General features: G+C 36.1%; 1 protein-coding gene and 1 long non-coding RNA gene across 3 annotated transcripts; one reads left to right on the top strand and one right to left on the bottom strand.

Annotated features, from left to right (window-relative positions):
• Window positions 1-10838: 10838 nt before the first annotated feature.
• Window positions 10839-14546, bottom strand: LOC141914664 (uncharacterized). 2 transcript variants are annotated; one of them, XR_012620873.1, is made up of 6 exons: window positions 14467-14512; window positions 14011-14090; window positions 13228-13330; window positions 12444-12510; window positions 11057-11133; window positions 10839-10971 (listed from the first exon to the last, which is right to left on the bottom strand). It is a non-coding gene; the product is annotated as an uncharacterized LOC141914664 (long non-coding RNA). The 2 variants fall into 2 exon arrangements; XR_012620872.1 differs by having other exon boundaries at window positions 14011-14546.
• On the top strand, window positions 12156-13722 carry LOC141914663 (uncharacterized). The gene is made up of 7 exons (XM_074805919.1): window positions 12156-12342; window positions 12466-12656; window positions 12750-12791; window positions 12870-12911; window positions 13090-13142; window positions 13235-13301; window positions 13383-13722. Exons 1-7 carry the CDS (start codon window positions 12177-12179, stop codon window positions 13605-13607), a joined length of 786 nt encoding a protein of 261 aa, XP_074662020.1. The 5' UTR covers window positions 12156-12176; the 3' UTR covers window positions 13608-13722.
• Window positions 14547-15016: the final 470 nt, after the last annotated feature.

The raw sequence follows: 15016 nt of genomic DNA, 5'->3' as shown, positions 1-15016 counted from the left end.
GCTTGCTGATCAACTGTATCGGATATAGTGCATGTGCAGTGTAACCATATGATTACTGATCCAAGGTGTAACAATAACATGACATGTGAAGAAGAAGGTTCCAAAATCGAAAGAGACTAACTTGAGTTTTAACGTAAATCAACAAATGATTAACTTTTGAAAATCTTTCTTTATTATCTATACCCAGTCTTTCAACGCTTTACTGCAAAGTAGGCATACAAGGTGCATTTTGAATCGTGATTATCAGAATGCATGAAAATAGGACTAATTTTTAAGGTTTCTTGGGACGACGAGCAGCGAAATCCGCCTAAAAACACCCCCACTCCACGTGAAAATCCCGTATGCCTCTGCTCTTTGTTTTATTACTCTTTCATTATTCAGAATCGAGTACAACCGATCGGGGATTTCAGGAACCTCGAACAATCAAATATGATAAGGCGCGTTCACACGACGAAATTTAGACCGGTCTATGATAGTAGAGTAGTGATATAAAACGGAAGGTCTATCCTACGAGCAATTATCTAACAATTGCTCGTAGGTCTATCCCACAATAGCTATAGATCGTACTTTGAGAGCACATGTTACAAGTTCAGTATTTCATTAAGTCGCAAGCTGAATCGAGTCGACAAGGATTTTTAAAAACTATACAATAAATCATATAATTGTTTACGCAAAAAATTTTTATTCTGGTCATGAAATACAAACTTCACTGCATACAAAAAAACGGGAATCCATATTTATGGTTTTTTCCTCTGTGATCTGGGTTGTGTTGCCCAACCTCTAACAGCCTAGCGGGCCTAACTATTTGATAATGGGGTCCTCGCTAGATAGAACATGCAGGAGGCCCGGCTATATCAATATATAATAAAGACGTCACATGTCACGTATCAAATGTTATGACCCCTGAACCAGGCGTTGTCCATAGCTTCTAACGGCCGTGTGGGCCAAATAACCTTATAATCAAATAGATTTTCGAAGGGCACAAACAATTTTGGCCGTCCCGTGACACGGTTTGGATCCGTCCCTGGTGTGGATAGACATATGCCGAAGATCAAAACGTATTGGCCAAATATTGAGACGGCATTTTAACCGGTTGCTCTAAAAATCCAATCGTTTACGATCAATATCATTAGGGGGTAAATAACTAAAATCGTGACCATTGTTCTCACACGACAACAAGCCAGGTATTTAATTTTAAGCGAACCAGGCCCGAAGAAAATATTTCGCGGTTGCGCAGCTAGAATGTTTTTAAAGGTTTGGTCGAAAAATATGTGTTTTACAAAAAGCTACTTTATTCACCATATTTTCACAGAGTTTGGGTCCATGGAAAATCTACCCCCAAAATAGAATAGTAGTATGGTCTTCACGCCGTGAACAACACTGAGATTTGTTAATGCGTTACATTTCATAAATGCTCATAATTTCCGCTAAACAGAAAATCCATATTTTCAATAGAACCAGTTTTTGTTCGATTTTTCAAAATTTGAATGAAATTATTCCTCTTTTAATACGTCTGGAACTTGCGATTATGATAAGAATATCAAGATAGTGAAATACGTATTTTTAGTCACAAGATCATAATATCACTTTGATGTTGGATGCTGACATGAACATCAGCTGACATATTCACACCACAGGATATACTATACAGGTTGTAAAACTGACAAAATTTGCAAAGGCTTTAGAATAAAATATGTTTCTACGGCGGGAGCTCTCAGCATTTTAGAGTACACGGTCTCAGATACGGCATAGGTCAAACTTGAGCGTTGTTTACAGTGCACCATGTGGCCTACGGGAAGGTCTCCGCTCTGCTGCTATTTAGATTTTCGTGTGTGGTTTCAGCTGGCTACAATGCTATTCTTATCCCTTGTGGCAATCGGCGGGAAATGCTAACATCTGGAACGAGTATCTACCATAAACGATACATGTATAAGCACAGTCCGCCAGTCTTCAGTTTTATATTTGGCCTCATGTGATCTTTTGTTGAAGAATGAATGAAATACAATTTTGTGGTCTAAAAACGCCCGTGTCATTTACTTTAAATCATAGAACAAGTAAAGTTCTGCAAACTCATAAACCGAAAAGATCTTTCTTTTCAGTTTATGAGTTTTTTATATTCATCAACGCCTATAGAAATAAAAAGTAAATTCATTTTAGAAGATTAAGGACATGTGCATATTCCAAAAAAAATTATGAAACAATAAAACGCACACTCATTTTTCAACTCAGATATATATTTTTATCGATAACAGGTAGGCCTAATACGTAATCCCCCGGTTAATGTCCTCAGGTAAAATTCCCGGATAAAAAACCGTCCAAATTTGATTTCACAGCAAAAGTCAATAAGATACTTATGTATATATATTCTTATATGTATGTATATTCTTATGTTATGAAAAACTTTAATAGTTTTCAAAAATTTCAAATTTGCCGTGGTGTTTCACAATGTTCACCTTGGATAATCTGTGCCTTTTACCAAGCTACGTGCATAAAAATGACATTATTTTAAACCTAATGCCTACTGTCTCATGATCATATTATAGAATGTTTCATTGCGACTTAAGATTATTAGGTCATATATGATGGCCCGAGGTGACTTTAAAAAAATCCACAAATATCTCGAGTACCCCGGCCCTGGGTTAATCTATGAAATGGGTGCCATGTTAGTAAATCGTGCCGTTTTGTCGAAAATTGTCTTCGTTTTGCGACTCATTTTATTTGTGGAAGAATTGATGAAAGTTGATCTAGCCCACGAGTAACGTTTCAGTGCTCGTAGATCTAGCGAACTAACATGATCTTTGAAATCATCGATTTTGAAATAGAGATTGCTAACATTCAACAGCAGGCCCGCGCCAGGTTATACCGGAACGTATTTTTATACGCTAAAACAGGTGGGGGTCATTGGGGGCCAGTGAAACAATTTTAGCTATAATGAATAGTGAAACGATTTTGTGACAAGATTTATATCGGTTTAGCGGTAAAAAGCCCCTAGGTAAAAATACCCAATTCTTCGAAGTAGGTACGTAAAAATCCCCCTCCTTTCGAATGCAGTCTAAGTAGATACAATCTTTAGGTTAATCAATTCATATTATTGATACATATATCCAATTTATTCATATTATTCTGTGGAACACCATAAGGATATCATGAGCATACAAACTATAGTTTAAACTATTTGAATTAAAACACTACAAATTAACAGTTCATTGATACTCAATTAGTACTTAAAGTGATCGCATAACTGAATGAAAAGGTTCATCGCACATTTCAAATACACTAGCTTAAATCTAAAATAGTTCAAATTAAATTACACTAGCTTAAATCTAAAATAGTTCAAATTAAAAGTACATTATTTCTAATAATTCATGGCATCGCACAGCTGAAATATACCACAAGTTAACAAGAGTTCACAGTTCAAAATATTCCAGTTCGAATTTTAAGATATTACAAATAAAAAGTTCATTATTCTTATTTATTCTAACAATTATTTATTTTATTCTAAGAATGTTCTTAAGAATTTATCGCAACAAAAGATTTCATTGCACAGTTTAAACATATTTCAGTCTCATTGCAAACGAACAAAATTGGAGAAACATCTTGCTTTGAAATGTCCTTGAAATTCAACAAGTGGGGATTTCTACCTACTTTGAATATTTGTGGATTTTTACCTAGGGGATTTTTACCCAGGGGATTTTTACCTACAACCGATTTATCAAGGGCGGATCCAGGGTCCTCTCTCGAGGGTGTTCCAAATTAAGAGCACTCAATAGGCCGAACTCAAAACTGAGAAGAAAGGGACATTTTGCCATGTGAATGAAGTTTAATATTTCACTAATATGACACAAAGTAACTTTTATACTAAACTTGTAATAGATTGAGGGATAGTCCAGGAGCATGGACAAAGCTCGACGGTGTTCCGAAACCCCCGATACCCCCTGGATCCGCCTGCCTAATGCAATATCGATTGATAATAGTGAGAGGCACTGGTGCACGTGAATATATGATATAACATCAGCGTGATTTCGTGAATTTTGTGGTACATGTGAATCGTGAATTTCTCGACGAGCAGCAAATCGATCGAGGCGGGAATTCGAAAGTCATTTAGTCGGAATGGTTTTTATTGATATTTGCCTTTCTGAGGTTTTGAATGCCTTGAAGATGGGTTAATTTTATCCAATGAAAAATTTAGCAAGTTTCACATCAAACAACTACATCAAAACACCGAGTAAATTGCACATTAACCATAAAAAAAGAATTCATTGAGTGACTATGAGAATTATAGGCCTTTGGCATTAATCAATTTTGCCTATTGAGAACACGTGAACTCATTACATGATACGTCAAATTTAAGAAGATTTTACTGTTGAATTGAATGCGCCATTTGCTAAATTACACATCATTAATAGAAAAAATTATGAAAAGTTATAAAGTAGATGCACAGTTTCTTCAATTAATACGTCAAATTTAGGAACATTTTAAATCTAAAATGCAAATATAATTAAATCATAGTAGAGCCATTATTTGTCATAAAATGTTTAAATTGTTATCAAATATTTTACCAAGTTTGTTCTCTGGAGTTATTATGATGTGAAATTAACTACATTACCAAGTGAGTAATGATAGACTGGGGACATTTTTTCTGGGGACAATTTTTCCCGGGGACATTTTGACCATATACCGAATAATGCGGACGCAACGTGCACAGCACGATTTTCAGCTCGTTACGGGGCCTATATAGCAAAACAATCAAGTTTATGAAATATTATACATGTACTTTCTTAATTTGTCTTTTTTATTTTATGAATAATCATGACATGTTATACACATAGATTTGATCTGCGAAACGATCTCTTCAGATAAAGGCCTATATTAGAATAATATCTAAGATTATTTTCATGTTTCTCTTTATCATTTATGGTAGTTAAACCTGGTTGCTCTGGTCTGAGGAAGCTTCTCACCTATTATTTGTTATAAAATCAACAAGCATTAGGCCTATGTTTGCTGAGATACTTAATGGCGACCTGATTATAGGCTACTCAAAGTTTGTTTTCTTGGCAATCTGGCATTATCCGTTGCCAGAGGCCTCAAACCTGTCACATGAATCTACGAGCATTTATGTCATTGAGATGATTGCTCGTGGCATGAATCCTTTCTAGAAAATATTATCTAAAGCTTGCAAATCGACTCTGTATATGAAGGATTCACATATCACATTTGCACAATATCACGTATCATTTATTCTTTAAAGGTATGAATCATTCCACTTATTAGCCTACATTCAGACTAATTAAGATCTCACTTTAACTCAATCTACAACGTAGGATTTGAAATTCTGATTTTGGATTTGAAATTATTTTCTAAATTTCGACCTGAGTATATGAAAGGCTGAATCCAAGAACATGTTAACTTAGTAAATTTTATGATACAAAATTCTATCGTGGAATTTCTTCATTTATCTACAGTTAACGGATTAGAGTATTTTATTCGACTTCGTCGGGTCCTGTAGTCGTTTAGGTTGAAAATTATTCACTTTTCGGCACGGAAGCGATATACAACCGTGTTGGTCGCTATGATAGGGATTCCCTGTATATCTGCACCTTAAATCGGTACCTTTGTTGGTTCTAGCCCGCATTCGCATCGGAATTCAAGTATTGGTAACGTTATTACTCTGAATGCACTTCTGTCGTCGAATATGGTGCCACATATTAGTAGTTATTATTTTACGACAATTTGTGAAAAAGAGTTTAGTTGGAAAAAACTGATAATTATCTTAAATGATCATTGGTTCATCGATTCAGCGAAGTTCGAACACCGTACATTTTGGCGTATTATTTTATTATTTTTCACATCCTCAAAGAGTATCTACAATATCTTCAGATCTTAACTGAGTCACTCTAAATAGAACTATACAGCGTGAGTAGAGTTTCTCAGTATGTTTATATTGTCACGTATCACTGCAAATCTGAAGCATATGTTGCTACAGTGTATATATAACAGGGAATCTGGCAAGCGATCTCAAAATGGTCACTTTTCAATAGCTGACTTTTAGAAACGATATGTTTTGGAGCAGCCGTTATAGTAGGAGTTACTATCACAAAGTCACTGTTTACAGGCGAGTGGTTTTACAGTCACCTCTACTGCTTGTGTGCACTATCGCAACCAGATGTTTTCATGGTCACTTTTCAATAGTAGACTATTCCAAACAGCCACTTTAGAAAACCAACCGAATTGAAAGGAATACAATTTCAGAGTGACTGTTTTGAAATGTATACTACTGGAAAAGTAGCCGATATAGTTAATTGCTTATTGTTCTCAAGTGACTATTAAGTAAAAGTAGACGTTTGGGCTCAAAAGTGCGATAGACATGTTCTTGGATTCAGCCTTTCATATATGTTGCTTCTCTTCCCCAGCATTTGAATTGATTTAAAAACAATTTTCGCTAATTTTTGGATGTTTTCAAGATTCGGTCAGGAAAATACTTTATTGAAAATTAATAGAATAATGAAAAAATTGCGTTTTCCCTGTTATCCTCCCATAATCCGTGCCCTCAAAAAGGCCTTAAGGATCATTCCGCCGGGTTTCTCCTAATGATCGAATAAAACAAGATCTAGCCATTAACTCAGTATCTAGGCCCCTAGTGATAAAGAATGCCTGCCCGCTTCTGGCGTTTATCTCACATGATACGTTTTAGGCATAGCGCCTATGAATATACGGGTACATGATTGGTTGCGCACTACGCGATTGCATTGGAACTCCCACTCCACTCATTCCGCTCATTCCACGAGCCGTTTCGCGTCCGCGTAAGTAAGGTTTTCTTTTAGAGTCTCGATTTAATTTTTCACACGAAGGCCAACAACATTGTTTTATCATAAATTTGATCTAGATACCGGGTATTCGATTTGGATGATTGATTGTCTGTATCATGCCTTGTGTTCAATTTTGAAATATTTTACCATTTCAGTCAAATTTTTGGGATTAAGGCGTGTGGTTATACTGAAGTTGATCTACAACATTAAGGAGATGGATTGTGGTAGCAGTGAAATAAGTTTGACGATATGTGAGTTGAAAATATAATCATTATTTAGTCTAGCCTAGGCCTATTGTACCATCTCGGGTGAGTTGCTCAGTCAAAAGTTGGTTAGAGCATGGACGTATATACGTCCATGGTTAGAGTAACCATAATGGATAGTTGACTTGTATCCGCCGGTTATCTTTAACCAACTTTTTCAAGAGCCTATAGACCTAGTCCAGTCCTCTCTTGGGAGGCGCTCGTCAAATCGTTTTAAATGGAGGCTACGCGCGTAGTGGTTGATTGAGTTTTCCCTAGGTGATAGATTGGTTGGATGTTAAAAATGCCCATATAATTCCGACGGTACAAATTTATGACAATAAATATTAAAAGATAAAAAGTACCAGTACGTAATCGCAAACTTAGACAATAAATATAGGAAGTTAATAAAATCTTTAAAATATGTGATATATGATATGATCAAGCGCTTAATAACGGGATTTAAGAAAAGAATATTTAAATTTCCTCTGCCGTCCCGAGGTTAATCCCTAAGTGAATATTATCCGACACCTGAAATTGAAAATAAGTTATTTTTAATTGTTCGATATAGTGTTTAGGCCGTACCCTCCTTTATTCGCCTTCATAGGCCTGCAGCTTGTAGGCCTTTTATTAAGAGCAGCTACATCCAATGAATTTCAAGTTGGCTTTGGAATTCTTTTTCGTCAGCTTTTCTCATTTAGACCAGGCCCTAATCGCTTTTGGAAAGCAATCGATCAAATCGGGGTGCATCTAGCAGGGGATCTTTAGAGAAAAAAGTGCAACGATTTGCACTCACGGATCACCGTACTGTACCGTTATGTACGTCACGGCCACCGTAGAAGCGGTGTGTGGAGTATCCGCTTTAATAGGCCCTATTTAAGATCCTTCGATTGAATTTCTGCTAGAGCCTGCTGAGTTACACGGCTACACGTGTTTTACCCCAGTGGTACCAGTTTCACATATCTAAAGTGTCACTTCAAGGGCTCGTAACATTATTAGGCCTAGCTAGCCGATTCATTTTGTTGTCCGACCTGCCTCCTCCGAGTCCACAAACAAAGTACGGTAAAAACAGAGCCACATCGAAAAAGTTAAAAGTAAGGACAAAACATGGTTTTATTATTATTGTAGACGATTAGAGACTAGAGTGATGACTAATGTTTATGAGACCCATGCTCCTCGATTGGGTTGTCTCCCGGCCGCAGACCCTCCGATTGGTCTGCCTAACACCGTCCAAGACCTGGGCAGACAGGTTGCTGCTCGGCACTAGTCTATATCTAGCTATTATACAGGCCTAGGCCTATGAAAAATAGTAGGATAAATAGCAAATGAATATGAATTTAGGGCCTATTTATTTTTGAGATCAAAATCTGTCCTATAGGCTAAGAGGTAAAAGTGCAGATCCGCACCTCTCTTAAAATGGTTCAATCAATTAGGCTACATTAAATATCACTGATTCAGACCCAAAATGTCATCAGCAATTCAGTACACTGGTTTATTTTATGGTATCTTCACTAGAAAGTACATTTTTAGCCTGTATTTTGTCTCGAGATCGTCACGATTTTTGAACCGGACGCCATATTGGATGGGTCAATCTAAAGTGAAGATTTGTTTAGAATATTGCTGAAACAATGTTTCATGACCCATTCATTTTGAGGAAGAAAATATAAATTTCTTGTCTATTTCAACGATGATATCTTGAAATTTGGTTAGCATTAATAACCCCAGTGACAGTTGACAAAAATTTGATTAGTTTTATGTAGGCCTACTGATTACCCTCACATCGTTTCAGTTATAACTTAAGACAAATCTTAACTTTAGATTTCCTAATCCAATAAGGCATCCTACTGAAAGATCGTCACGATTCTGGGATAAAAAACCGGGCCAAAAATCTGCTCTCTAGAAGAGATATCATAAAATAAATAACTGCATTGGATTCTGTGAGACATTCTGAAGTTAGAACAGTGATTTGTAATTCAGTAGATTGCGTCAATCACGAGAGGTGCGAATCTGCACTTTTAGGGTAACTCCACGTAATTTCGGAAGACCACGTAATTTCGGAAGTTTTCTTCTACGGCCTCTCAGCAGTCGCGTAGAGGGAATACCTATTCGGACGAGCTTAAATTTGAAAAAGGGGAGGTAGGTTGGTATTTCCTGGGAATTCCACGGAAATCCGCGCCGTTTTGATGACGTAGTACGCATTTCTTCCCGGCACACGAAACCAGCGAAGCAGGAGATAAAAATCGGTCATGTAAGTACATTATTGATTGCCCCATTTTTACGGCATTTCGCGGCCAGCTGTTATGTAAACACTACTAAGAAGTTCTAGGAAGTAAAAAGTTTGTTTATAAACATTCATTCGCTATTGGAATACGGTCATTGATGAAATATCAGCGATTTTTAGAAACTCGCTCGCCTACACATAATTTCGGATATCGTATACCCGGTTATTCTGGCTCGTTCACGTAATTTCGGAAGTTCCGAATTTATGTATAGATGGTATTTGTGTGTGTTTTCTCGGTAGTCTATCATCAAACAGGCCTTTTTCTGAGATAACTGTCACAAAAGAGTGCATACTGAAAACAAATGCAAATTGATTCATCATTTTAGCCCCAGAGCCTAGGCCTATAACCTAGTCTCCATAACACAGTTATCAGTAGGCCTAAATTATGAAAATGCCATTCTGAGATCAGGTTGTAACTAATAACATGTGATGATATTTACTAAGGAAAATAATTAAGGCTTATTTATAAAAGAAAATGAATTCATTTTATTATTATTTTTATAATCAACATGATATTTACAATGTTTTTTATTTTTAAGTATGTCAAAAGTGTATCGGCGTTGGACAGAAGTGCAAATGGGTGAAGCTGTTGAGGCTGTTCAGAATGGGATGTCAATATTATCGGCAGCAAAAAACTTTGGCGTACCAAAATCAACATTACATGACCGAATAAGTGGGAAAATTCCTGCAGGAAGGAAACTAGGTCGACCGACGAATCTGTCTGAGGCAGATGAATCAAAACTTGCGGATTTCGCGAAAAACCGTGCAGACCTCGGTTACGGTTTTTCAAAGGGAAATCTATTGAAATATGCGGGTGATCTCGCCTTAAAAAGGGGGACACCATTTAAACAGGTAGGCCAACGATTTTCACTAAAAGGTTGTTGTTTATCCCTTATAATTAATACTGGTATATATATTTTACTTTTAGATTATCCCGAGTGACCAGTTCTGGGCTGGCTTTAAAACTAGAAACCCCACTGTTGCACTCCGAAAGCCAGAGGGCACTGCGGCAATCCGACATCAGTGCATGAATGTTAAGAAGGTTGGAATGTTCTTTAGATCGGCCACAAAAGTATTGCTAAATGCTCAACCGATGCATATTTGGAATCTCGATGAAACTGGCGTTCAGTTTTCTCATGTCCCCGGAAAAATTGTTGCACGGTAGGCTTTGAACTAAATTAGCCTATCATTTAAATACTTCAACTGTTGGTCTATAAATAGCCCTTATCAAACCCAAGTTATTAAGCCCAGCAATATTCTAATGAGTTGTTGAAGTATTTTTAATTTCCGACTATCAGCAATCATCCAGATACAGAAACTCAATACCACAGTCATAAAACAACAGATTTAGGAATGAACGTTATAACGATGAAAATTTTATTTTCAAAACTCTTATTTACAGAAAAGGGAGCAAGTATGTTCAATCTCGAATCAGCGGCAATCGCGAAACAGTTACGATCATGGCATGTGGAAATGCTGCTGGGCAGATGCTGGCCCCTAACGTTATTTTTAAGGGCAAGACGGCAGCATCATTACTCTCAGTTGACACAATGAACGCACCGGCAGGTACGACAGTTTCTGTATCGGAGAGTGGTTGGACGAAACAGGTAATTAGTTGTCAGTCACATTTTGAATCAGGCTCCTGAAGTGAAAAGCATTGTCAAATTTCATGTATTCATGATTTCAACAGGGAATTGCAACGATTTGGTTTAAGAAAAATTTTTTACCTGCTATTGGAGCGGCTCGTCCACAGATTTTGATATCCGATGGACATAACAGCCACAATTTTCTTGAATTGGTCGAGCTGGCAAGAGAAAATGGAGTAACACTGTTAGAATTACCAGAACATACCTCACATTGGTTGCAACCTTTAGATCGGTAAACACACTTCTTACAGATTTTATTAAAGAATACATCTTCCAATGAAATTAGACCTCAACTGACTAATTAATGTTTCACTTTCTTTGAAGATCATGCTTTAAGACATTGAAAGCATCATGGAATCGCCTATGTTTGAATTTTCATAACGAAAATCCGGGACGTATAGTGAACAAAAGTTGTTTCTTTGAGATCTTCAGACCAACATGGCTCAGTATAACCCCGGAGAACCTTATAAATGGTTTTCGAGCATGTGGTCTTTTTCCATTCAATCCCGAGATCATTCCCAAGGAAGCTTTTTTACCATCAAGCACAAGAGTTGCTGATGTGGTGAGTTACTGAATAATAAGTAACCCGTATTGCCCTTAATTGAGGTTAACTGTACCTACATGTTTTTTTTTATAATGGGTTATAGGTATCAGATCCTACAATTGAAACGATGCAAGATCCATTTTCAGGATTATCGAAGGTATTTTTCTCGTAAAACTTGCACAAAAATCTAAAATATATCTAAGAGAACCTAGTTCCATATATATTATCAAATGTAAAGATGAAAAAAAAAAATTTTCTTCACATTACTTTTTACTTAGGAATCTGCATCTAATGTATTGACAACAGTTGAAAAACCATTTCGTGAGGTGTGAATAGTGATTTAATTTCACTTCAACTTTTTTATGATTAATTTAATTTGTTTAGATTGTTTTTGGACTAATGACCTGTTCGAGTGTTTGTTGCATTGTGTGTTACAGTTTCTAACCTTTTTCATGATCATTGATTTTTTCAGTCTCTCAAGTCCAAGCACAATATATCCTTTTCAAAATGATAATTGCAGATTTTATTGATGATTTCAAATGGATGAGATATTTTAATTTGTGAATTGTTTTATAATCTTCTCAATCAGTGGTTGACCATATTATTTTGTAGACACTGCCTATAACTATCGATGGTCATTCCATTGCCTTAAAGGCAATGGAATCAGCCATTTCCTCGGAAATGAAGAAAAAATTTGAAGAACGATACACCGAAGGCTGTGACTTGACTAATGATGCACTGTATTCAGCATGGAAAATTTTGAAAACTAAATCATCAGCTGAAGTTATCGATAGCTTCCCGATCGAAAATAACTCATCCCCAGGTAAGAGTTAAGATCATTTTTAAAATAATGATAATACTTATTCGCCATGTAAATATGCAGTATAAATAATATATAATTACAAACAAATTGCATATACTTACTGATTAATTTTGATGTACTTAGCTGATCCCGACAATGATGTGCTGGATTATCCCGTACTGATGCCAACTGAAAAGAAAAGAAAACGCGATGATAAGCGTTATTTCATTCTAACTGCGGATGATGCATATGCAAATGCGGTTTCAAAACAGAAGTTGAAAGAACAAAAAGAAAAGGAAAAACTAGAAAGAAGGAAAAAGAAATGTTTGACAACGGTAAGTTTAAGAACAGTTCTACGATTCATATCAAACGGTGAAAAACACACATCATAAAGAAATTAATTCAATAATTAATAAAAACTCTTGCAGGCTTCAACAAGACCACAAAATGGAACTTGCTCCATTAATCCTGTAAGTTGAAAAAGATCTCTTGAAATGAGCAAATTTAATGAAAATAATATTCATACTTTGTATTCCTTTATTGTTCAGGCTCCATCAAGACCAGACAAGGAAAAATTAGCCGTAGTTCATGTGAGTAAAAAAATATGTTATATGTGTTCACTTTCGTCAGTTTATTTGTAATATGAGTAACTGAGGTACCCGGTAACCGGTAGGCTAAAATTATATATAAGTTTATTGAACAAAAATTAAACCGTTTAATTAAAATTTCATATTGAGAATGGCTATAATGTGTAATTCTGAATTTCAGGATCCTGTGCCTGAGACAAGTGGTGTCAACATGGTTTACGAAATCAACATAAGGTAAATAACTTGCTGCGCTTCTAAATATAAAATATAAATATCTAGTCACTAGTGATGAATAATTTATTTGTACCGGGGTACTTACTTTGTAGTGAAGGTTCATATATTGCCCTTTATCAGGAAGGTGAGAAGCGCAGGAAGCACTTATACTTTGGAGTGGTATGTATTAATCGGCTGAATTATTTTATCTGAAAGGAAAAATACAATTCTCCTGTGATTGTTATGTTTAACTGCTTGCAGATTCTAGAGATATTGGACTTCGGAGAAGTAATATCCGTTCAGTTTCTTGAACAACACTGCAAGAAAAATTTATTCGTTTGGCCCGATGTGGATATTATCGAAGAGCATCCCGTTGAGAATGTACTGAACAACTTGAAACCGCCTGAGGTGGTAAATACGAGGATGCAGATGGCATTTCAAGTTGATGAATTTTCAAAGACTTGCGATTTGTTCGCTTGCATGTAATAGGCTTACTACGTTTTGTTACGTAGAGAGGCCTTAAAGTTGTATTGCTATTGTATTGTATATACGTGTGTGCGTGTGCGTGTATCTATGTATGTGTGTATGTATTTATGTATGTGTGTATGTATTTATGTATGCGTGTATGTAGTTACCAAGTATTTATGTATATATTTATGTATGTGTGTATGTATGTATGTATTTACCAAGTATTTATGTATGTGTGTATGTATTTATGTATGTATGTATGTGTATATATGTAGGCCTATGTATGTTTGTTTTTTGTTACTCTTTTTGTTACTCATCTAGTCTTAAAAATGTTTATAAATAGTGCAATAAAAATTTATTACTTTCTGTTACGCCTTTTAGGCCTACATTACATGTTAGTTAATCAGTTTATTACATGTACCTTCTCGACGGTTGCTGCATTTCTAACGGTCTTCCTTTTATCTTGGTGAATTGGGATTACCATATCCACCATCTAGTAGGCTGTAGAAATTCATACAATTGCTGGAAATTCCACTCGGATAAAAAAAATATTTATGGGATTCGAACCCAAATGGTGTCTTGTCCCTAGATGTTTCTGATCTAACCAGCTGTTACTAAATGCTGCCACCCCTGTAGAAGCAATTAGTATAACCCAAATACGTTCTAGCCTAGTTTCATAGAACGCATACACAAAAATAACGAATATATGCATTTCCGAATTTATGTTGACTATTTCCGAAATTACGTAACCCGGGCTTCCGAAATTATGTTGTCTCTATAAATGTCTCATACTGGTAAGTTATTTTAATGGATATATTTCAAATCGATTCTGGAGTAATATTTGGAAGCAGAAATATCAGGCTGTAAAAATATCCACCTTCCAACGGCATTTGTTCATGTCGAAAATCATCCGTCAAAACAGCGCATCCGAAAATACCTTCCGAAATTACGTGGAGTTACCCTACCAGCTAAGACATTTTGTGCCTGTGGTGCTGAACTACATTTTGTATAGGTGAACTGTAGAACAGCAGTAACAGTGCTGAGAGCTTAGCATAGTGTACCGTTACGCAGTGCATTGAAATCTGCATCTTCAATTTGATGGATTTAGCCTATTCAAATTAGGCCTACTCATTGATTCTTTGAAATAGGTTTATGCAATAGACAATAGATCCTTTTGCCTTCCTGGCCAGTTTCAAAGCTGAAGAACAATCAGGCATTGAGATATAACAGAAAATACACGCAGTTTCCTCAAAATTCAACAACGCATTTCTATAGACGCTAGGCTATTTCTCAGCTGTCCCGTTAATGACGTTGCAGCGCGCCCCTGCTGATTTAGCCGATGCTGAACAGTAAGCGATGTAAACAACGAAATGAGGTCAAAAATCATGTTATAAAATCACAAATTGCGCGTGAACTTAACATTTTTG

Source organism: Tubulanus polymorphus, unplaced genomic scaffold, assembly GCF_964204645.1.
Source record: "Tubulanus polymorphus unplaced genomic scaffold, tnTubPoly1.2 scaffold_69, whole genome shotgun sequence".
NCBI lineage: Eukaryota > Metazoa > Nemertea > Palaeonemertea > Tubulaniformes > Tubulanidae > Tubulanus > Tubulanus polymorphus.
This window is presented reverse-complemented; position numbering and strand designations above follow the sequence as displayed.